General features: G+C 39.7%; 2 protein-coding genes across 2 annotated transcripts; one reads left to right on the forward strand and one right to left on the reverse strand.

Moving 5' to 3' along the window:
• Positions 1 to 2,523: 2,523 nt before the first annotated feature.
• cst3 (cystatin C (amyloid angiopathy and cerebral hemorrhage)) lies at positions 2,524 to 6,094 on the reverse strand. The gene is made up of 3 exons (XM_061960164.1): positions 5,820 to 6,094; positions 5,530 to 5,640; positions 2,524 to 2,865 (listed from the first exon to the last, which is right to left on the reverse strand). Exons 1-3 carry the CDS (start codon positions 6,018 to 6,020, stop codon positions 2,791 to 2,793), a joined length of 387 nt encoding a protein of 128 aa, XP_061816148.1. The 5' UTR covers positions 6,021 to 6,094; the 3' UTR covers positions 2,524 to 2,790.
• A 1,540-nt stretch (positions 6,095 to 7,634) lies between these two features.
• Positions 7,635 to 23,186, forward strand: ephx5 (epoxide hydrolase 5). Its single transcript, XM_061960179.1, has 9 exons — positions 7,635 to 7,851; positions 15,710 to 15,926; positions 16,028 to 16,208; positions 16,340 to 16,549; positions 18,742 to 18,871; positions 19,086 to 19,297; positions 22,161 to 22,269; positions 22,346 to 22,471; positions 22,536 to 23,186. Exons 1-9 carry the CDS (start codon positions 7,829 to 7,831, stop codon positions 22,735 to 22,737), a joined length of 1,410 nt encoding a protein of 469 aa, XP_061816163.1. The 5' UTR covers positions 7,635 to 7,828; the 3' UTR covers positions 22,738 to 23,186.
• The last annotated feature ends 2,453 nt before the right edge of the window (positions 23,187 to 25,639 follow it).

A 25,639-nucleotide genomic window follows, 5' to 3' on the forward strand; every position in this document is an offset into this window, starting at 1 on the left:
ATGCGTACAGGAATTATCCAGCCTGGTGCTGGCTAGTTCTAGCTTAACTGACTCCTCACCCGGACTAGCAGGCTCTGTAATTGCCTGTGACCGGGCTTGCTCTAGTGTAGTTAGTCAAATGTGACTTAAACAGTAGTCTATGTTTTTACACAGGATGATGGCGCCTTCCTGGTTAGGGTGAAGGCCGTCTCTCATCAGCAAGCCTGGTTTGCCCCAGAAAGAGGGCCAATTATCAATAAACGTTAGTCCCTGTTGTCTACAGAAGCTAGCCAGCCACTTGTTAAGCGAGACTAATCTGCTATATCTCTCATCATTGCCTCTCGCAGGCAGGGGGCCAGAGACAATTACTCGATGCCTGGACATCTTTCTAGCGAGATCACAAGTCCTGGCTATGTTTCTCTTGGTAATCTCTGACTGTCTCATTCTAGTGTCATTGGAGCCAACGTGTACAACTATATTCGCATAACTAGTGGTGCGATGAGCCTGTCGTACGTGTTTACTAGGCCTGTTGCGAGTTAGCTCCCTAAGATTAGCCTCAATGTCAGGTGCTCTGGCCCCAGGGATGCACTTAATTGTGGCTGGTTTGCTAAGCTTTATGTTTCGGGTGATGGAGTCCCCTATGACTAAGGTGTGGTGCCCGGTAGACTGGGGTGTAGGACTAGCTAAAGAGCTAAATCTATTATGCGTCTCAACCGGTACACCGTAGCTTGTAGGCCGCTTAGGACTACTACAGGCTGGGCTAGTTAGCTCGCTACAGCTAACGCTAGCAGATGTGTCCGCAACATCTAAAGTTACGAGATTACTCTGCTCTAACTGGCGGACACGGCCCTCTAGCAGAGCCAGCCTCTCCGTGAGTAAGGTGCAAGACGCGCAGGAAGCCATACTCACGGTGTTTTCTGTCACCGAGTGAAGTTCCTGCTGTCTTCCGAGAAGTCCTGGTCACGGTGTGCAGGAGTAGATTCCTTCTGACCGGCGACGCTTTTCTCCGCGCTAGCTTCGTTAGCTTAGCATGCGGGAGGGGTGGAGAGACAGAGATCGGGTGATTTGCAAGTTAAATAGTACTACTAAATATGTTGAGAAAGTAATAAAGAAAGCTGCAGAACAATTAAAAGCACACAAATAGAACGATACTTAGCTTTTTCGAAACAGCGAGCAGTCTGCGAGCAGTCACGCACCTACTGCACTAAGAGTTGTGTGTGATATTTTAATGTGCAGTGCTTCTCGCTAACGCTGTCATCCAGTGTTGTGGATACTTTGGCGACACAGAGGTGATGCTGGGTAACTGTTTAAATTAAGAAATGTCATCAAACTGATTGATGTGCACATCAGAGACATCCATCCATCCATTTTCTACCGCTTGTCATATGATTAATTAACTCATCTTAGCTGTCCATCGATGTACGATGATGACGCTTGCTCCTCAGAGGGGAGAGATAAGGTATTACCAAAAAAGGGGGTTGGCGGGGGATTGATTTATGACCCCCTGAGGCAGTGCAGGTGGCCCCCACATGGTCTCCAAGGTCAGCTCTAGAAGAGGGCGGGGTCAGCTGAGGGTCATACTCATAGGGTGTGGCTTACAACAAGAAGAAAACTATCAATATTCCTACAATGTAGTGACAGGCAATTAAAAACATTGTGTTGAATATTAAAAAAATATGTGGATTAAACATTAACGGTATTTACTTAGACTTAGACAAACTTTAATTATTCCACAAGGGAAATCGTTCACAAGACAACTATCAAAAATCTTGTAATATGAAAAATAAACTAAATATATTTTCCTGAAAACCTTACAATGATAAAAAGTAGACATTTAAAGTTTAAAAAGTAGTATGCGAAGATCTAAAAAAAACCTTGGCATTTATAGCTTTAAACATTTAGCATCCCTATGAAAGTAATTGTTCATATTTTTTAACTGCAGGATGCAGCCTAAAACCTAAACTTAACCATACAATCAACAACATGACTTCAATATTAATTGTAATATTGTTTAAACAATTGTTGCATAATACATGTTAATGTTGGTAAAAAATTATTTAATCGGTTGGTGGTATTTAAAATCAAGATATATTTCAGAAACCACGCACGCACGCACGCACGCACGCACGCACGCGCACACACACACACACACACACACACACACACACACACACACACACACACACACACACACACACACACACACACACACACACACACACACACACACACACACACACACACACACACACACACACACACACACACACACACACACACACACACACACACACACACACACACACACACACACACACACACACACACACACACACACACACACACACACACACACACACACACACACACACACACACACACACACACACACACACACACACACACACACACACACACACACACACACACACACACACACACACACACACACACACACACACACACACACACACACACACACACACACAAATGATCATTATATATTTAATTGTGCCTCAAAAGACTGATTCATACAGGGGTACAGTTGTTTAAAGGTGCTTTAATTTTATTATGAAACACATTTTGGTCATAAAATGCTAATTAGGAAAAAAAGTGCACATCTATTTGTCGTTAGTTCGTTTCACTCTGAAGATCAAAAATAATACTGCATGGATTCTCACATCGATTCTAAAATCTAAAAAAAAAATATGGTTAGCAGAATAAAGAAGTATTTTGCGGTTCAATTACAGGAAACAACAATGGTGGCGGTAGTAATCTGAAACATTGAAGGTTTCCTTCGTGGTTCGTTTCCTAGCAGTTTGTGTCTACCAGCTGCATGAAATGCATCCATGGGCGGCTCCACACACTGAATGTGCACACGTAGGGCTGTGGAAACAACATGCAAAATATAAATAAAAGATATGTTTTCTTTCCCTATTCACATGGCACACTATGACACATCACTTCCTCTTTTTAACTAATTTCTCACAGAAATAACAAACAATGTCAGACACAATTTATGAAAGGTAAAAACAAGTTAAAGGGGTCATATCATGATCGCTTTCCTCATTTAAAACACTTACTGTGGTCTACAAAAAATATAATTGTGTTTCTTTGGTCAACATTTTGCATGGATTTAAAAAAATTTTTTTTTGTACAGACAATCTTCAAACCGCTCTTTGTTTGTCTCTTCAGGATGCGCCGTTTTTTGTGAGCGGTCTTATTTACATGCCTCTACTCCGACTGTGTCTTCCCCCCGTCAGCCATGTTGTAGTTTTGCGAGTCTACTGACAGATATAAGTTAGAACTGTATTCTACAATGTATTAGAAAGAGCAACAGCTGAGGCTGCATGTGCATGTCGAGCGGAGGAGCATGTTGAGTGTGCCAGTTTGCACACACTCAGAACGCACAAGAAGAAATGGCGTACAGAGGAAGAAAGGCAAAAGACAGCAATTCTACTGGTTAATAAAAAGGGGGTGTGAAGTGCAGTTGTGTGCCGTCAGGGCCAGCAAGGCCTTCTCTGCTGTCCTAACATAACCAGAAATCATTATCATGATTAAAGATGAAAGTATTCTTTATTTTACTTTCCCTAAATATCTAAAAGTATTCATATTCTCTTCATGTCATATTATGCTCCTTCCAGCGCTGTTGTTTTTAGGTTATAAAGTTTTTATCCAATCAGAATTCAGCTAGCTTATGTTGCCATGCTGTACCAAATCTGCCTGGGGACTTCAGAATCAACAATGCGGGCGTCCATGCACTGTCATTGAATGGACACAAACATTTGACAGACAGTTGCGATAGCCAATCAGATCACAATTTGTTATCAGTAAGGCCTTCTAGCTGGCCTAAGGAATATATATTGTGACGTTATGAGCTCCATTACCCAGCATGCCACAGTAGTGAAGAGCATGAGCAGTAGCCCTGTTTAGGTTGTTGAATGCAGCGGGATGTTTTTGATGAGCACGCTGTGGAGTAAACTTTAAGAACTCAGCCAACACGCCTCGTCTGCATCTTTTATGATTAGACAAGACAACACATATATTTGCAAGGCCATTTTCAAGAAGGATATTTAAAGAGAAACTACATCTTTTGAGACGATGTCGGCCAAGCTCGAATGGGTGCTACAAATTGTAAGTTCAAATATTTAATTTCTTTATTTTTTCACGTTTAGTATGTTTTTTGCAATTTTAATTTTAACAATACCATATAGGATATGTTATAATTGCTGACTAGGTCCATCCAGACCCACAGTTTTTTCCCCTCGGCCATCAGGCACATGAACAATAATAAGATCTGATAGCTCAGGCACAGCTCATTTTATTACCTATTCTGTGTTATGTGTTTTATGTTGCACCAAGAAAAATTCCTAGTTTGTGAACCCATTTTCAAACAACGGCAATAAAAACTATTCTGATTCTGATGCGGGTTTATTGATTTTTAAATATGCCAGAAAATAACCTGTTTTGTACACTGTTGGTGGTGGTTCGATGCCCAGTAGTGCGTATATGTGTTTCTGTAGAGTATTTCTCCAGCAATGGTCATGTGGTGATATAAATGACGGTATTTTGAGAGGTAATCATTGAAGTTGGACATCACTTAAGGCCTAGGTGGGAAACGCACGGCCTGCCACTGGTGACGCTTTATACACGGGAGCGCCACGTTGCAAGCAGTGCTTTAAAACATGCTCTGCCAAAGGTGGCGATTGTTTGCGTCAAACTTAGGTAAACATTAAAGAACATTAATCCAGACCTGCAGAAATTTAAAGGTAATATAGTTAACTCGCTTCTATGCTTTGCTTGATGCCAAATAATAGCAGAGTCAAAACCATCCACTTGACGCAAACTAATGCAAGTCAAATGACATTATTTTGTAACAAATTGCAACAATTTTTGAATTGTTGTTTTTGTGGTTAGTGTCCGCCCTGAAATCGGTAGGTCGTGAGTTCAAACCCCGGCCGAGTCATACCAAAGACTATAAAAATGGGACCCATTACCTCCCTGCTTGGCACTCAGCATCAAGGGTTGGAATTTAAAGTTTAAAAAGTACCAATGATTGTCACACACACACTAGGTGTGGTGAAATGTGTCCTCTGCATTTGACCCATCCCCTTGTTCACCCTTGTTCACCCCCTGGGAGGTGAGGCGAGCAGTGGGCAGCAGCGGTGCCGCGCCCGGGAATCATTTTTGGTGATTTAACCCTCAATTCCAACCCTTGATGCTGAGTGCCTAACAGGGAGGTAATGGATCCCATTTTTATAGTCTTTGGTATGAATTGGGGGTTAAATCACCCAAATGATTCCCGAGCGCGGCCACCGCTGCTGCTCACTGCTCCCCTCACCTCCCAGGGGGTGGAACAAGGGGATGGGTCAAATGCAGAGGTTAATTTCACCACACCTAGTGTGTGTGAGACTATCAGTGGTACTTATAAAATATAGTTATACAAAAAAAGCCAACATTTGACAATCCATCCACAGGCAAAATTCAACAAAGCGTGTCATAATCCATAATACACATAAAAATAATCAAAACAATTATCAAGAATCTCACCTTAGCCATTTCTGGGTCTTGGAAGACTTCGCATTGTTCCTGTGCGCCACCCTTCCTGCAAGAGGTTCTCGCCATTCTCACAGTAATTTTGTACTTCATGCCACTGACTACCTGCAACAAGACCATTTAAGATGTGCCATTTTAAAAAAACAACAAGGTTTTATGTACAGAAAACCAGTCGTAGCTGCAACGTAAATTATACGAACACCAGTTGTTCAAATGCTGTTGTATTTACACAACTAATGACGAGCTATTGACCGAATCCTTGCCCGAGGTCTGAGGTCACTGACCTGCTGTTGGACCTTCACCACTTCGGTCTTTTGTCTGAGGTACAGATCGTTCGAGGCCTTGTTGTGTTCGACGATGGCGTAGTTTAGGGCGTTTTGCACATGCTCGTCGTTGACATCCCCATCTGTGAAGCCTCCGACGAAACTGGCAAAACCCACGGCGCAAACTGCCCCAAAGACGAGGAAAGCGATCTTCCAAAACATGGCGAAACTAGCTGGTTCCCCGAACTCTTAACAGCAACTACAAGCTTGGCTTTGGGTTACTATATAAAAGAGCTGCGTCACGGGATGTGATTGGCTCTGGTTTCGACCAATCCGCGTCGTGTTGACGAACTTTATTTCCGGTCAGTGGTGTGTGGGCGGTAGTGATGGGATCGGCAGTTCTTTTGACTGTACTGAATCACTAGAATCAGTTCCTTAAATTGATTCGTTCCAAAAATTCGTTCACCGAATCACCGAATCACTTCTGCAGCAGCAGTTCTGTGGGCAGGTCGGCGAATCATGAGTCAGTCAGTAACAGCTTCCCCAGCGGCAGATCTCGGTGTGTGTCAGTTCGCGAACGACACAAGCCCTCAGCACCCAATGAACGACACGCACAGTGACTGAACGAGAGCCTCAATGTGACGTCCTCCTACGCGACACAGTCAGTTCTCTGTGTCAGTAGGTTCGCGAGTCCTGTTGTTAAATATGTTTTATTGCACTGAAATGAAAATAAGAAATAAATAAACGTGGAAAATAAAAAAAATAGTTATATCCTACTAAAATGCTTGCAATCAACAGTTAAATAAATAGGCCTCGTTTGTTTAGTGCAAAAACAAATATTAAATTAAGAAACCCTTAACAAATGCCAACATAAAAACTAAATGTTCTGTAGCAAAGAAAATGTAAACTTAAATATGCAAACAAAAAGAAAATAAATACCTTCAAAATAAAACAAATAAATTAAGAGCCAGAAATGCCAACATAAAAACTAAATGTTCTGTAGCCTACGTTTAAAAATATAACAAAGAAAATATTCACTTAAATGTGCAAACAAAAAGAAAATAAATAGGCTACCTTAAATAAAACAACAAATATTAAACCAAGTGCCAGAAAAGCCAACATTAAAACTAAAATTTCTGTAGCTTACATTTAAAAATATAAAAATGGAAATATCAACTTAAATATGCAATAAAAAAGAAAAGAAATAGCTTAAATAATATAAAAATCAAGATAAATAATAGCCTATGTATATGTACATACATTAGTTATTATTTTTATTTTAAATATTCTCAAACAGCCTCCCCTTCGCGTCGCTGCTGCTCAGCCTTGCCCTGCACTGAGTTTCTTTCTGTCTCCTCTACTCTCATAACTTTATGTGTTGAGATAATGGGGACGGGGCGCGTGTGTGTGTGTTTGTTTTCATGTGGCTTGAGTCAACATTAGCCGTTAGCTTGGAGAATGAATGGAGAACGGATGCCAATGGCATGAAACATATCCCCGCGACGGGAGGAGAATCACTCGCGGCATTGGGGCAAGCAGAGCAGAGAGCGAGAGCGTTGTCGTTCACTGAGTGATTCATGTCGTTAATCCGCGGTCAACGAATCGTTCGCTCAGTCCCTCCCCCCGCCCCCATGATGAGTAGCTGGCTGCGTCGTTCGCCGACGTCGAGGGTTCAGTGAGTCACAGAATGCGCCAGTACCACTCATACCGGCATGGTCGCGGCGGAGCTCAACTGAACCGAGAAAGGAACGAATCAGTTCATGAAGTGATTCGGTTCAGTACGTTCACTCAAAAGATTTGTTCGTTCGAACGAATCGTTCGCGAACGACACAACATTAGTCAGTGGTCTGTGGGCGGGAGTTAGTTCTGATGTCGACGTTTGAGGAGTTCGACTAGGCTTTGGTACATTTTGAACGGATTCCATTAGCTACCAAGCTAAAATATATTATTTTGTCTTCCAGAAGAGACGTTTTCTCCATTTTGTAACCTGTTCTCTGCAATTACACGTGGGCGTTCACCTTTGGAACACAATGCAGCGAGTGCAGTTTTTGAAGTAAGTAAACTTTGAGCCGCAGCTAGGAACGTCACGACAATTAAAAACAGTGTTAGGCTTAACCCTCGTGTGGTGTTCGGGTGTATGGCAGAGGTGGGACCAAGTCATTGCTTTGCAAGTCACAAGTAAGTCTCAAGTCTTTGCCCTCAAGTCTCGAGTCAAGTCCCGAGTCAAGACAGGCAAGTCCGAGTCAAGTCCAAAGTCAACACTGGAAAGTCTCAAGTCAAGTCCCAAGTCCTGCATTTTGAGTTTCGAGTCATTTCAAGTCGTTTTAACCACAGACTAATGTATTTACACAGATTGTGTATGCTTTTAAAACGCTGTATTTATTAATTAAAACAAGTGCATTTGAAATTGCAGGGAAAAAGATAGTGGTGACATTGCACTTCAAAATAGCACTATTAACCAGTCATTTTAAACATGTAACTCATTCCTTTACAGAATAAACACATTTGAAAAAACAAGTGCAACTGTACTTATTTGCACAAAAGTGTTAACATTGTATTTCCATGACATATTGCATTGTAACTAGTATCCACAGCAGTTTCTGTCCTGTTCTTACCTTATCTCATTGATCTCATCTCATACTGTATGTGTGTTGATGTGTGCGTACACATGAAAAACATAACAAATATATGAACATAACAATGAACAGAGTTGTTCTTTTTAGATGTCATGACCCTATGCAATATGTACACATATTCTTAACATAGTATACATTTTAACTGACCTTTATTTGACTATGTTTGTCTTTTTGTAGGTGGCTAAATTATGCGGTGCTGCTGACCGCCGTCTAACGTTACGTTACTGTGTGTGATACATTGACTAACGTTACGTTACTGTGTGTGATATATTGACTAACGTTACGTTACTGTGTGTGATACATTGACTAACGTTATGTTACTGTGTGTGATACATTGACTAACGTAGCGTTATGTGTACCGTATTTTCCGCACCATAAGGCGCCCTGGGTTAAAAGCCGCGCCTTCAATGAACGGCATATTTCAAAACTTTGTCCACCTATAAGCCGCCCGGTGTTGTAAGCCGCATCTAACTGCGCTAAAGGAATGTCAAAAAAACAGTCAGATAGGTCAGTCAAACTTTAATAATATATTAAAAACCAGCGTTCTAACAACTCTGTTCACTCCCAAAATGTACGCAAATGTGCAATCACAAACATAGTAAAATTCAAAATAGTGCAGAGCAATAGCAACATAATGTTGCTCGAACGTTAATGTCGCAACACACAAAATAAACATAACGCTCACTTTCTGAAGTTATTCTTCATTCATAAATCCCTCGAATTGTTCTCCTTCGTTGTCCGAATTCAAAAGTTGGGCGAATGTGGGATCCAAAATGTCGTCTGGCGCTGTCTCCCTGCCTCCCTGTCTTGGTGAACGTCACGTGTGTTCGCCTTCTGTCATCCACTGTTCCCACGCAGTTAGCAGTCTAGCTTCGAATGCCCTGTTGACACCAATATCTAGCGGCTGGAGGTCTTTTGTCAATCCACCCGGAATGACAGCGAGTATTGAATTAAGCGCGTAAGCGTGTCTCTTAATGTGATGTTATGAGCTAGCAAATATAACAAGTACACTACCCAGCATGCAACGATAGTGACGAGCATGCGCGGTAGCCCTGAGAAGCGTTGTTGTATGTGCTGGCAGTTAGAATGTGGTTATGAGCACGCTGTGAGTAAACGTTGAGAACTCAGTTAACACGCCTCGTCTGCATTATTTATAATTAGACAGACAACACACTTAATAGGAGCCATTTTGGGGTCTTTACATAAACACACAAATGGAAATGAAACGTCACATATCACAGCATGCACCGCGCGCTTCTTCTACGGGGAAAAAAGATGGCGGCTGTTTACCGAAGTTGCGAGACCGAAACTTTATGAAAATGAATCTTAATATTTATCCATATATAAAGCGCACCGGGTTATAAGGCGCACTGTCAGCTTTTGAGAAAATTTGTGGTTTTTAGGTGCGCCTTATAGTGCGGAAAATACGGTAGGTACCTCATGCAACCCTGCTTAAAAAAATCACTTGACAAAAAGTATGAATAAGGTAGCGAACTGCAGTGGACGCAACAGATTGTCGTGTTTGCAATGACGTTATAACCATAGACATCTTATAAGTAGACGCAGCATTGGTTGCTGTGACGTAAGCAATTTGGCCGTCATCTTGAAGTGGTGATGAGGAGCCGGCGAGCAGCCTAAACTGACAGTTGACAGGTAGAAAACAAAGATGCCGGGCTGGTGTTCAGCGTTTTCCTGCTCAAATGAGCGGACTGTTGAAAATAGGAATCAGGGGATTACTTTTCACAAGTAAGATTTAACATTAACGTACTATTGGTTGTATTTTATGAAAATAATATTACCACAGAGTTGAGAAGGAGCAAAGATCTTCAATATTTGTATGTGAAAATCACAAAGAAATCTTCTGGGGGAGGATGACGCCCCTACAGGGGTTTGTTTTACAAACTTTCAGCCCCACCTAAAACAAAATTCACCAGCCGCCACTGATTATGATGCATTCTCATTTTAGGCAAAGTATAAGACAATACTTTCTTAACAGTATAATTGTAACCAGGAATACGTCTTCAAGTAACAATATTCAAATACTAACATTGTTGGGTAAAACAGAATTTGGTTTTATTCTGAATCCGGTGAAACAGATTGGTGGTTTTAGCTGATATAAAGATTTTCAGGTGTTTATATATGTTTAAGTATTTGGCAGATGCTTTTACCCAAAGCGACTTACATAAAAAATACATATAAAACAATCACTGCAAATATTATCATTTAAGGGAAGAATGTAATAGAAAATAGCAATACAAAGTGTCAAGACAATAAACTCTGCTGCTGAAGCAACAGAGATACAGTCTATAGGTCCCTAAGATATATAGATATCTAATGTATTCATACATTGTTTATGTAGGATATACGCATGTATATATAACCTAATCATATTGTTTCTTCAACTTAAAAATATTTTACCGTTTTTTCCCCCCTTCTCTGGGATTATATTCCCAGTTTTGATCTCGGACGTCTGGTCACTTATAGCGTATAAGAATATTATATTACTGTTAAGCAAACTATGAATAATAAAACATGCCAAAACATGTGTCTGTTATCATAGCTACACGTATGACAAAAAGGGGGTGAAAATCAGTGGTATTCAGTGAGGTAAGATTAATTAAATGCGCTGACAGTTCATTGCTCCTGCCAAATGAATTGCACTGAGTGGAGCAGATCACCACTCCAAGATGGCGGCCACGCGTCTCGTCTGCGCCAGTAGGCAGTAGCGCTCCATGCTGCGTCTACTTATAAGATGTCTATGGTTATAACGTTAGCAGTGAGTTTGCAGCCTCACTGATTTAACTACACAGCAAATACAAGTCACGTTACTTAGCCAATAAACGTTATCTTACATTCAAAACTTACCCTTCTTTGTGCAACTTCAAATGTCGAACGAAGTTAAAAGTTGTTGCGTCTCCGTCTGTAATATTCGAACTGCGTGATTTGCATACGGCAATTCGTTTTTTGTTGACCACGTCGTAGTTTTTATACATATATATATATATATATATATATATGTATATATATATGTATATGTATATATATGTATATGTATATATATATATGTATATGTATATATATATATATATATATATATATATGTATATATATATATGTATATATGTATGTGTGTATATATATATATATATATGTATGTATGTATGTATGTATGTATGTATGTATGTGTGTGTGTGTATATATATATATATATATATATATGTATATATATATATGTGTATATATATATATATTAAATGTGTGTAATAGAAATGTGTAGGGGGGTGTATGGTGTGTGGTCATTAAATATGTATTCTGATATATGTTCTTCACAGAAAATGAGCCAAATATATATATATATATATATATATATATATATATATATATATATATATATATATATATATATATATATATATATTATGGCTGCAACTAACAATTAATTTGATAATCGATTAATCTGTCGATTATTACTTCGATTAATCGATTAATAATCGGATATAAGAGACAAACTACATTTCTATCCTTTCCAGTATTTTATTGAAAACAACCAGCATAATGGCACCATGTTCTGGACATTGGGGGTGCAGCATACACCAATAATAACACAGAAATGTAACTCATCAAAACTGGATCAGATATTGTACATGTTTCTGTTGTGAATAATAAAGGATTAATTTTAGGCTGCCTCTGAATAATAGCATGAAATATTCCAGCACCTTCATAACGTTTAGTTATTGTAAAGCGTCACTCAAATCTAAATATATTTATCTAGCTTTATCGGGCCCGGCTACATTGATCCATTATGAAACCAACCTGAGATATTTCTGTCCGTTACGTTTACTTTGAAATTGGTAACCGTGCATTTTCTCTCCCAAAACGGAGTCAAATGTGCCAGAGACACATTATCAACCCCGCATTGCAACGAAGGCATAACGTTAACGTTACTCACAAAAAAGCTGAACTCATGAATGTCTGTTGCCACTATGGACTTAAAAAGTTACGTAGTGTGAGTTCTTCCCTTCATCCATGGTTCCAACATGTTTCCTCTTCAAGTGCTCCTGAAGCAATGTTGTACTTCTGTGCCATTTTGCAGGAAACGGTCTTCTTTGAAGTCTTTAAAGGGGAACATTATCACAATTTCAGAAGGGTTAAAACCATTAAAAATCAGTTCCCAGTGGCTTATTTTATTTTTCGAAGTTTTTTTCAAAATTTTACCCATCACGCAATATCACTAAAAAAAGCTTCAAAGTGCCTGATTTTAACCATCGTTATATACACCCGTCCATTTTCCTGTGACGTCACACAGTGATGCCAATACAAACAAACATGGCGGATAGAACAGCAAATTATAGCGACATTAGCTCGGATTTAAACTCGGATTTCAGCGGCTTAAGCGATTCAACAGATTACGCATGTATTGAAACGGATGGTTGTAGTGTGGAGGCAGGTAGCGAAAACGAAATTGAAGAAGAAACTGAAGCTATTGAGCTATATTGGTTTGAACCGTATGCAAGCGAAAACGACGAAAACGACACGACAGCAAGCGACACGGGAGAAAGTGAGGACGAATTCGGCGATCGCCTTCTAACCAACGATTGGTATGTGTTCGTTTGGCATTAAAGGAAACTAACAACTATGAACTAGGTTTACAGCATATGAAATACATTTGGCAACAACATGCACTTTGAGAGTGCAGACAGCCCATTTCAGGCGCGCTAAGAACATATATTTTTCCACGATTTCAGCACTCAGGTTAACCATACCTGAATAGACACAAAATACTGCATTACACAAGACTACCCGAATGCACTCGAATGATTGAAAAAAAAAAAATGTTTTTAAGCTAAATTATTGGTAAACACAGTTTATGTATAATAATTTACGTAAAACCGCGAGTAATGAATAAAGTTTTCATCAATTAATATATTCTGTAGACATACCCTCATCCGCTCTCTTTTCCTGAAAGCTGATCTGTACAGTTTTGGAGTTGATATCTGCAGGCCAGGGAAGCTAGGGTCTTTATCGTTGGAAATGCATCTGCTTTGAATCTCGCAGGATATCCACACATTCTTGCCATCTCTGTCGTAGCATAGCTTTCGTCGGTAAAGTGTGCGGAACAAACGACTGACGATTTCGTCGGCATTCCCCACACCCTCGTATTTTGAACAAATTTCGTCCAATTTCTTGCCACTTTCGCATCTTTGGGCCACTGGTGCAACTTGAATCCGTCCCTGTTTGTGTTGTTACACACCGACGAAAGTGAGAAAATAGCGGATTGATTCCCGATGTGATGTCACGTTGTGAATAATGGAAAGGCGTTTAATTAGCCAAAATTCACCCATTTAGAGTTCGGAAATCGGTTAAAAAAATATATGGTCTTTTTTCTGCAACATCAAGGTATATATTGACGCTTACATAGGTTTGGTGATAATGTTCCCCTTTAAAGTAAAGTGTTCCCACACTTTTGACAACTTAGGTCGTACACTTTTCTCCATTGAAGCAATAACCTCAAGATGTTTTTCCGCTGAACTATCGGTACTGTTTTACTGCGCCATTTTTCGAATGTTCCAGCAAAGGACACGGCGTCGTCACGTGAGCTGCACATGACACATTATTGGGTAGCTTACCTCCACCTCATGAGACATAGCCTCAGCGCCGCCCTGGCGCTGTTTTGTACTGTTTTTGTACTTATTTCGATTACTGTTTCTCAGCTGTTTGTAAATGTTGCAGTTCATAAATAAAGGTTTATTAAAAAAAGAAAAACCCAAAAAACAACAACTCTGCGCATAGCATAGTTCCAACAAATCGAAGACTGAATTAATCGGCAACTATTTTTATAATCGATTTTTTTTATTTATTATTATTATTTTTTTTAATAATCGATTTTAATCGATTTAATCGATTAGTTGTTGCAGCCCTAATATATATATATATATATATATATATATATATATATATATATATATATATATATAGTGTTATTAATAATACCATTAACATTAGGGCAGCATGGTGGGACAGGGGTTAATGCGTGTGCCTCACAATAAGAAGGTCCTGTGTGGAGTTTGCATGTCCTCCCCGTGACTGCGTGGGTTCCCTCCGGTCACTCTGGCTTCCTCCCACTTTCAAAAACATGGACCCGGCTATATGCTGACACTAAATTGTCCCTAGTGTGTGAATGTGAGTGTGAATGTTTGTCTGTGTTGGCCCTGCAATGAGGTGGCGACTTGTCCAGGGTGTACACCGCCTTCCGCCCGAGTGCAGCTGGGATAAGCTCCAGCACGCCCTGCGACCCCATAAGGGACAAGCAGTAGAAAATGGGTGGATGGAGGGAAAATTAACATAAAAAAAAAAATTGTTTATCACAATCCGCTTTAACACAATACATTTGGTAGACTGTGCTCTCTTTGTTCAATATCGTTTCAAGTGTTGCTTATTGTAAAAAGTATCACAGGCTACACTTTATTCTGCCCTCCTTGGATGTTGCAATTTAGTTTGCCAAATATGTAAACAGTCTTTTGAGAGAGATTTAAAATAAATAACTTCAGGTGTTTTGTTGATATTCTTCACAATTAAGTCACCTTAAAACTAACCACACTAAAGAACGTACATTATATATACACATGAAGTGCACATACATATAGGAATCACGCTAGATTAATAATATAATTTGTAATAAACTGAAAAAAGCAATACAATTATGCAGGATGAAAGTTTAGCGCTAATGCCGCTAGGTTAATGCTAACGTACAATGGACTAGCTCATAGACCAGCCAACTCAAATTAGCATTGCCAATCATGTGATTTACAATCTCCAATTAACCTCACGTACATATTTTTGGAATGTGGGAAACCGCGCACGGGGACAAATGCCCACTCCACACGCGGCGTAAAATTAAACGTTATTGTCGGTAATAATGTCAAAAGACTTAGGGTAATGCATTAATTAGCACAAAATACCTTTCTCTTCAATTGTCTCTACTTTTACCCGGTGTCATCTATTGCACTTTTTTTTTGATAATGCAATGAGGAACGTTTTTATGATATTTGAGCTGTTTTCAAACTTATTCTAGCCAATAGTACGTAAATAATAGACTATATATGGTATATCCATTCATACAATATATCAAGTCAATCAATTGCGCCACGATCGTTTACATGTAGGGGAAACCCTGTAGATAGCCCGTCCCCTGGCCCAATTCTTATAACCCAATGTGGCCCTCAAGACCTCTGAATTAGTCATTCAAATTCATTCATTGTTCCTTTTGTCCTGCAGAGACTCCTTCACTGGTTTGGATGCATTTCAAAAGCAGATTGTAATTGGGACAGGTGTGGCTACAGGCGTTGTGCTGGTGTACATTCTGCATAGAAGACGCCAGAAAGTCCAAACTATTCCTCTTGGAGAAGGATGGTGGGGAGCAGGAGATAAGCCACGGTCAGAGGATGACAGTATCTATTCCTTCGAGGTGCAAACCTCAGATGATGAAATCAAGGTTTGTTTATGAGACACATACACATTATGGTATAGAAAAAGCTTGACCTGACTAGATATAAATATGTGCAATAATGTAAAAAAACATGCCTTATTCAACAGGACCTCCATGAACGCATTGACAAAACCCGCTATGCTGACCCTCTGGAAAATTCCACTTTTCAGTATGGGTTCAATTCGACATACCTCAAGAGTGTGGCTTCCTACTGGAGGCATGAGTTTGATTGGAAAAAACAAGTGGCAATGCTTAACAAGTATCCACACTTCAAAACCAAAATAGAAGGTACCTCAAAAAGGAGCAATAGGCACCAACATTGGAAAAAACAATATTGTTGCTATAGTATAATTTTCTTTTCTAGTGTGCTCTCAATACTATGGGTTTATGTATCCTCAAATGTTCTCTTCTCTCTATAGGAATAGACGTGCATTTCATCCATGTGCGTCCTACCAAACACAAGAACCTAAAGGTGGTTCCACTCATGCTTGTCCACGGCTGGCCAGGCTCCTTCTTTGAATTCTACAAGGTCTTGCCACTTCTCACAGAGAACCACAATGGTCTCACCTTTGAGGTCATATGTCCATCTATACCTGGCTATGGTTTCTCTGAAGCCCCTCATAAACAAGGTATTGGTCCATAACAGAAAAAAACAGGGTATGTATTCAAACAGTGCTTTGGTGTGATTCCATTATAGGGGCTCTTTGCAACATTTACACGGATGCCTAGAGGGCGCTAACTTTCCAATGTATTTTAAGCGTTATATCACGCCCTATTACAGCTTCTACAACATCATTTGATTGATTGATTGAGACTTTTATTAGGAGGTTGCACAGTGAAGTACATATTCCGTACAATTGACCACTAAATGGTAACACCTGAATAAGTTTTTCAACTTGTTTAAGTCGGGGTCCACTTAAATTGATTCATGATACAGATATATACTATCATCATAATACAGTCATCACAGAAGATAATCATCAGGGTATATACATTGAATTATTTACATTATTTACAATCCGGGATGTGGAGGGGGGGTTAGGTTTGGTTGTTATTTCACTTCAGTCATCAACAATTGAGAACAGAGAAATGGACATTGAAACAGTGTAGGTCTGACTTTGTAGGATATGTACAGCAAGTAGTGGACATAGAGAGAAAGAGAGAGATCAGAAGGCATAAGAAAAAGTATCTACATCTGATTATTTACATTTGATTATTAATACGGGGAGGGTGTTAGTTTAGGGTTGAAGTTGCCTGGAGGTGTACTTTTATTGCGGTTTTGAAGGAGGATAGGGATGCCCTTTCTTTTACAACTGTTGGGAGCGCATTCCACATTGATGTGGCATGGAAAGAGAATGAGTTAAGACCCTTGTTAGATCGGAATCTGGGTTTAACGTGGTTAGTGGAGCTCCCCCTGGTGTTGTGGTTATGGCGGTCATTTACGTTAAGGAAGTAGTTTGACATGTACTTCGGTATCAGGGAGGTGTAGCGGATTTTATAGACTAGGCTCAGTGCAAGTTGTTTTACTCTGTCCTCCACCCTGAGCCAGCCCACTTTGAAAAAGTGGGTAGGAGTGAGGTGTGATCTGGGGTGGAGGTCTAGAGGTAATCTGACTAGCTTGTTCTGGGATGTTTGGAGTTTAGATTTGAGGGATTTGGAGGTGCTAGGGTACCAGGAGGTGCATGCGTAATCGAAAAAGGGTTGAACGAGAGTTCCCGCTAGAATCCTCATGGTGCTTTTGTTGACCAGAGAGGAGATTCTATAGAGAAATTTAGTTCGTTGGTTGACCTTTTTGATTACCTTGGTTGCCATTTTATCACAGGAAATATTAGCCTCTAGAATGGAACCTAGGTAGGTGACCTCATCTTTCCTGGTGATAACAATGTCACCCACTTTTATAGTGAAGTCATTGACTTTTCTAATGACGTAATTAGTTGCGTACGTAACATGTACACGCGCATTAGCTTTGGGTGTTGTTAGCTAATAATATTGATTTGGATAGTTAGCTATCATTGAATGTGTATTCCATCATAACCACAACATGACTAGAAATAGTTTGTTGCTTCTCTTAGGCTGCTTTTGTAAGTGTGCACGTGTTCCCTGCACATACATGTTGGCAAGACAGTGTGAGTAAACACCAATCATCTTTTCCGGGCGTCAAAAAGTTTTATTACATAAATGTAGTAATTGTAAAAAATATAGGCCATTTTAAAATGAATGTGTTCTGTTAAACCACCAATGGTAACAGAAGCTTGCTGTTATATTTTTTGGTTTGAAAAATGTAACCGTAAGGAAGTTGTAAACAGCCCCTTGAATGTTCAGACACACTAAACTGCACAGTAAAGAACATATGCATAAAGCAGGCCTTTTAATTTCTTCTAGTCAGACAATATTCCAAAGTAATGTAGTTATTATTTTACCACGACATATTTCAAATGTCCTCTGCAGTATTCAGAAGGGCCACTTGATCACAGTGAGCTTTTCTTATAGGTGCGGCCAGCCAGGTAGACGTGTCATAACTACCTTTTATGCTTATTTACAGGGACATCTGAAAAACTTTGAATATTGTCCACAAGTAACTTGATATCAGAAGTTATTTCAACACCAGTCAATGTCTTTTTGTAGTTTGTGTCATGTTCAGATTTGAACACCAGAGTTCACTTACAATCAATGTGGGTCCTTTTGGCACACACCGGGTTTAAGATTATTGTGTTCACACTAGCTAGCCGTGCTAGCAGAGCAAACGCACCAGAAAGATTTTAGCCGAACCCAGCATGACAAGGGTGAACGCACCTTTTAAAAATCATGTCCTTCTTTCCAGGCTTTAACACTCTTGCTGCCGCCAGAATTTTCCTGAAGCTGATGGAGCGTTTAGGATTCTCCCAGTTTTATCTGCAGGGAGGAGACTGGGGTTCTCTCATCACCACCAACATGGCACAGATGAAACCTCAGTAAGAAACAGCACTTTTCAAACAATGTGTTGTCAACACGTTGGAATTTTCGCCACACAAGCTCCATTGTGACAGTATTGCATTGCAACAACTTATCCAAATGCTGAGACAGTGCTTGCAGTGTGCAAAAGACACAGATCCTGCAAATTCCTCAATGGAAACCTGCTGTGCTTGTCATTTCTGTAGCCTAATTTTTCAACTCGGTTTTTTTCAGATGTGTGAAAGGCCTCCACTTAAACATGTTTTCATCGAGTAGAGGGTTCAAAGTGATGTTGTCCATCCTGATTGGCTCTTATCTCCCATTCTTGGTGGGCCTGAGTCGCGAAGATGTCCGCCGCCTGTTTCCATTCTTTGAAAAGAATGTGTGGGAAATCTTGAGGGAAACAGGATACATGCACATTCAGGCTACTAAACCTGATACAGCAGGTAGGAACCATTTTAGTTGAATTCAACCCAAATGATCTGCAAAAATCCACCTTTAAAATCGGAGAACTCTTGGTGTTTGAACTGTTGTCTTGCTTTCTGTTACACAAGACTACTTTTTTAGCGTAATCAATCAGGAGCAAAGAAACAACTCTAGGGATGTGTCGAGCGATCGGTATCGACTGATTTTAGTGAAAAAGTATGTGACCAGCCATTGCAGATTTATGTGTCTCCATAGACAATGTGGAGCCGCTCCATTAACTTATTAAAAATCACCTGCACTACGGCAAATAAACTGCATTTTCTAGTTTCTTAAGTATCACTATCAAGTACCATTATCACTGCAGGACGATGCTAAACATGTTACACACCAAGAGCAAGCCAGGAGCAGGCATACTAATAGTCAAGCTAACTGCTAAGATAGCTTTGAGCAACACCAAGAAATACATGAAACCAAGTTACAGCAGAAAGTAGGAAGTTATTTACAGGAAGTACATTAATGAAAGTCTAGAGAGAGGATAATATGACAACTGTTGGTGTGTCAGCATTGTCCAAATCAGTACACGGCAAGTAAAAGGAGGGGGGATTGATCCTTGAATTGGTGGTGTCTATACCAAATGTAGTATCAGTATACAATTGATACAGGAGTAATTAGATGGACACTTTTATTTTCTCAATAATTGTGTTTTCGTTTTAGTTAATTCCTTGGATACGGTAGGATTTTGAGGGCTAAACACAAAGGATTTAAATGATTAATACTTACAACACCTTGCAAAAGTATTCACCCCATTTTCTTTTTACCTATGTTGTTGCTTTACAACCTGAAATTTACATGTTTTTTAATATACATTTTGTGTGATGGACTTGCTCAAAATAACCTAAGTTGGTGAAGTAAAATGAGAAGAATAAATAAATAAATAATTTAAGATAATAAAAAATTAAAATTGGCTTGAGCATATGTATTCACCCCCTTTACTATGATGCCCCTCAAAATGTTCTGGTGCTATCTGTTTCCTCCAGAAGTCACATACTTAGTTAGGGTTGGGTTATAAAGAAATATCCACATATTTGATGATCCCTCAAAGCAGTGTTTTTCAACCACTGTGCTGTGGCACACTAGTGTGCCATGAGATACAGTCTGGTGTGCCGTGGGAGATTATCTAATTTCACATATTTGGGTTAAAAAAATTTTTTGCAAACCAGTAATTATAGTCTGCAAATGATGTGTTGTTGAGTGTCGGTGCTGTCTAGACCTGGGCAGAGTAACCGTGTAATACTCTTCCATATCAGTAGGTGGCAGCCGGTAGCTAATTGCTTTGTAAATGCAGGTAAAAAGGTGTTTTAGGCTTAAACCAAAAATAAACAAAAGTTGAGTGCCCTTAAGAAAAGGCATTGAAGCTTAGGGAAGGCTATGCAGAACGAAACTAAAACTGAACTGGCTACAAAGTAAACAAAAACAGAATGCTGGACGACAGCAAAAACTTACTGTGGAGCAAAGACGGCGTCCACAATGTACATCCGAACATGACATGACAATCAACAATGTCCCCACAAAGAAGGATAAAAACAACCGAAATATTCTTGATTGCTAAAACAAAGTAGATGTGGGAAATATCGCTCAAAGGAAGACATGAAACTGCTACAGGAAAATACCAAAAAGAGAGAAAAAGCCACCAAAATAGGAGCACAAGACAATAACTAAAACACTACACACAGGAAAACAGCAACAAAGTCCAAATAAGTCAGGGTGTGATGTGACAGGTGGTGACAGTACACCTACCGGTACTTTGAGACAAGAGCTATAGTGATGCATGGTTGGTTATGGTTTAAAGTCATATCCAACAATTGCGACAATGACTTTTAACTGTCAACTGAGTTTATGATTTCTTCTGGTGGTGTGTCTCGGATTTTTTCAACGCAAAAAATGTGCCTTGGCTCAAAAAAGGTTGAAAAACACTGCCTTAAAGCACCCTCAAATCCATAATCTTCAAATGGAAAGAACATGAGACCACAACAAACTTGCCAAGACAGAGCCACCCACCAAAACTCAGCTTGCTAAGAGGCGGCTAACAATACAGCCTACGATCTATTACGCTTATAAAGCCCTCTTAAAAAACTCCAACAATGTTTTATATACGGTACATGCTGTAAGAATGTATGTAATGTACTAGTAACAGGCACATTCATGATAACATGTCATATTTACTACAGTTTGTCATTTAAAAAAATTATGGTTACTTTTTCCTGGGGGCTTTGATTTCAGAGCGCATAGCAACGACAGTGTTCATTGCTATGCACAACAAAAACATAGCGAGCACTTTTTGGGTTTTGCTACTGATAACGGCAAACTTTGTGAGAGCCTTGGAGAGTTATCATGTATCACTATTGCTAAGTGTCTCAAATAAAAACATACAACTGTGACTTACAATTTCCGCTCTCACCAGGATACCGACTGATGGGATGGTTTTATCGACCAGCCCTTGTGCTCTTCTTGAGCTGCTAAATTCAGAATAATGCTTACTCTTCAGATTAAAAAAAAAATGCTTCCTAGTGATGATGCAGTAGTTTTATGCTGCATTCCCTTTGTTGAGAGCCAAGTTGTAGTATCAAGTTGGTAGCGCTTGGATTTTCAAAGTTGCTACTATACACTTGAGATGTATGATTTATAACCTAGCATTAACTTGTCTTAACTCAAAGGCAATACAGCAGCATCAATTATGGCAGGTCATTACCAACATTACTAGCAGCTTCAGTTAGGAAAAAAAATGGGTTGAACTGTTAACTTTGGTGGCTTCCCAGTATTTAGTTGTGTCAAGGCAGATGTGAGAGGTGTAATAACGAGCATGACTGCTGTTGTTTTTCCCAGGCTGTGGGGTGAATGACTCTCCTGTAGGCTTGGCTGCCTACATTCTGGAGAAGTTCTCCACCTGCAGTGACATGGAATACAGAAACCTGGCGGACGGTGGGCTGGAAAGGTCTAAGACTACATTTAATGTTCTTTCATTTTAGGAAGGTTTATGATGTCTGTAGTAACTAAATGTGTGTATGTAGGAAATTTAGCCTGGATGACCTCCTGACAAACGTTATGATCTACTGGACCACAGGCTCCATTGTCTCATCCATGCGCTTCTACAAAGAGAACTTTAAGGGTTTTCTATATAAAAGAGTGGATTTAAGGTATGTCTACATCACCATGTTTTTTTAAATGTAATCATATGTTGAACAAACTGTTTCTCCCCAGGACGAAGATATTTGTTCCTACTGGACTGGCGGCCTTCCCTAAGGAGCTGATGCACTGCCCTAAGTCGTGGGCCCAAATCAGGTTTCCTAACATAGTCTCCTACACGTTCATGCCCCGTGGTGGTCACTTTGCTGCCTTTGAGGAGCCTCAGCTCTTCGCCACTGATCTCATCCAGTTTGTTAAAAAATTGGAGAAGCTTTGAATGAATGTACGTGTGTTTCATGAAAGGGTTCCTATGCACATTTGCTTACACTAAAAAGCATTTTTTTTTATAAATCAGTACATAGTTTGTATTTCCTTTAGTGGACCATGTGTGATTTTTTAATTTAAATGTTTTCATAAAATATTGGGTGGCTTTGTATCTAAGAAGGTGCACAATTTGGTGTTCATTCAAATTAGGTATGCTTGGTGTTAGTTTATAGATTACAGTAGTTGGTACTTTATTTTATTGCTGACTGATGAAAGTCCCAAATGTGCCCTGCACATATTTTTGTCTCCAAAATCACGTGTTACACTACTTTGCACTACTAATTGTACTCTGAACAGACAGAAATGTTAACACTTAATGCAGCCAAATAACAGCAATATTATGCCTTGACACATTCAATGCTTTAAACATGTAATGCACTATTATTAAAAGTATTTTTCTTATCAGCTGTCCTTGAAAGTTACTTTATTTCACAAAATGATACAGAACAAAACAGTACTTGAAAACTGAAACATGCTGACTGACATGTTTGTTTTGTCTGTATAGTAGGATACAATCCTACATCCTGCGTCACAGTTTGCTGCAATCTTCTTCTTGCATATATTCTCTCAACAAAAATAGCATATGAAGGTGGACAGAATGATAATTTGAACATTTGCTAGGCTTAAGCTCATTCGATGATTATTCTTATGTCCCCATCTACTGGTGCTGGAGGATATGTTAATTCACATGGATTAGATCAGGGGTGTCAAAGTCAAGGTCCGGATCCGGCCCGCGAATGAATTATCTATGGCCGGGATGATATTTGATTAGTATTAGAACCGGCCCGCAGGCCACAGCTGCCTGCTGCTGTTTTGCACGCTCCAATACTCCATCAGTGTTGGCGCTAGGAATTTTCAAAATAGGGTACCAGGGACCCCATTATCATAAAAATGGGGTCCCACTTTTATGTACCCTATTTAAATTCAAATGATAAGATTACAAATTAATACAGTAGACATATTTTAAAGAAATTGCAAGGTGGCCACATAAACTGTACATTGTTATTGTGAAAAAATGTGTTACTAAGTACCAAAAGCGGTATGTTATAGTTATTTTGGTATTGTAAAATTTTATTTGTAAAGTTTTTTTAATGTTTTATTTATATTGGAGGAGCTCAAAATTTTTTGAATATTGCAACTGACTGAGCAATGCAATCATGCATCACAGTTACCATGTTTACAGTTACAGTTTACCATGAATTGAGTAACGTGGACCCCGACTTAAACAAGTTGAAAAACGTATTCGGGTGTTACCATTTAGTGGTCAATTGTACGGAATATGTACTGTACTGTGCAATCTACTAATAAAAGTCTCAATCAAAGTTAATTACGTGATGCATTCGAATGCAGGCAGAACGTGGGATTTTAACACATTAACTTTTTTATTTTACCGTGATGCGGATATTAAGGACGTTTTAACTATAGCCCCTAAGTTCGACAACATTAAATTGGGGCAAATTGGGATAATAAAATGCAATGAATAACAAATTACATCTCAATCATCCTCCAAAATAAATGTATCGGCGTGTCCATATGATGAAGCCAACATTTTCTTACATAGATTTAGCGGCATATAGCGAGTTTCATGTCTTGGGTAGATTATTTGACCTCTTTCGTATGAAATTTAAAACACAACATCACACAAATAACATCGCAACTAACCATGACAATTTACTTGGGAAGTGCCAATCCATCCATTTTCTACCGCTTGTTCCTTTTTGGGGTCGCTGGAGCCTATCTCAGCTGCATTCGGGTGGGGTACACCCTGGACAAGTCGCCACCTCATCACAGGGCCAACACAGATAGACAGACAACATTCACACTCACATTCACACACTAAGGCCAATTTAGTGTTGCCAATCAACCTATCCCCAGGTGCATGTCTTTGGAGGTGGGAGGAAGCCGGAGTACCCGGAGGGAACCCACGCAGTCACGGGGAGAACATGCAAACTCCAAACAGAAAGATTCCGGGCCCGGGATTGAACTCAAGACTACTCAGGACCTTCGTATTGTGAGGCACATGCACTAACCCCTGTGCCACCGTGAATAAACCATCAGTACTAAACTAAAAGTATTTGCATGGAATGAAACATGACATTTTCTGAGCCTATAATGTAGGTTGAATTTTTTTTTTTTTTTAATTATACAGGCTCTTTGATTGCTGTGGAAGAGGAGTAAAGGATAATCAACTAATGTAGAGAATGTAGAGCAGGGGTAGGGAACCTATGGCTCTAGAGCCAGATGTGGCTCTTTTGATGACTGCATCTGGCTCTCAGATAAATCTTAGCTGACATTGTTGAACACGATAAGTACTGAATAATTCCGCTGGTAATCACAGTGTTAAAAATAACGTTCAAAATATAAAACACTCTCATGCATTTTAATCCATCCATCCGTTTTCTACCCCACCTCTTCAAGAAGTCGCATTAATGGTAAGAAGTATTTGATTTATTATTGGTTGGCTTCAGAATAACAATGTTATTAAAAAGAATATGAGACCTATTCCATCCATCCATTTTCTACCGCTTATTCCCTTCGGGGTCGCTGGAGCCTATCTCAGCTACAATCGGGCGGAAGGCGCGGTACTCCCTGGACAAGTTGCCACCTCATCGCAGGGCCGACACAGATAGACAGACAACATTCACACACTAGGGCCAATTTAGTGTTGCCAATCAACCTATCCCCAGGTGCATGTCTTTGGAGGTGGGAGGAAGCCGGAGTACCCGGAGGGAACCCACGCAGTCACGGGGAGGACATGCAAACTCAACACAGAAAGATCCCGAGCCCGGGATTGAACCCAGGACTACTCAGGACCTTCGTATTGTGAGGCAGACGCACTAACCCCTCTTCCACGG

Source organism: Nerophis lumbriciformis, linkage group LG02 (assembly GCF_033978685.3).
Source record: "Nerophis lumbriciformis linkage group LG02, RoL_Nlum_v2.1, whole genome shotgun sequence".
Classification (NCBI taxonomy): Eukaryota; Metazoa; Chordata; class Actinopteri; order Syngnathiformes; family Syngnathidae; genus Nerophis; species Nerophis lumbriciformis.

Coding starts and splice junctions, on each gene's coding strand:
- cst3 (XM_061960164.1), bottom strand. CDS start 6,020: ATGTTTTGGAAGATCGCTTTCCTCGTCTTTGGGGCAGTTTGCGCCGTG. Junction 5,641..5,819: donor TGGTGAAGGTCCAACAGCAG/GTCAGTGACCTC, acceptor GTCTTGTTGCAG/GTAGTCAGTGGCATGAAGTA. Junction 2,866..5,529: donor AAGACCCAGAAATGGCTAAG/GTGAGATTCTTG, acceptor TTGTTTCCACAG/CCCTACGTGTGCACATTCAG.
- ephx5 (XM_061960179.1), top strand. CDS start 7,829: ATGCAGCGAGTGCAGTTTTTGAA. Junction 16,209..16,339: donor CTTCAAAACCAAAATAGAAG/GTACCTCAAAAA, acceptor TTCTCTCTATAG/GAATAGACGTGCATTTCATC. Junction 19,298..22,160: donor TACTAAACCTGATACAGCAG/GTAGGAACCATT, acceptor TGTTTTTCCCAG/GCTGTGGGGTGAATGACTCT.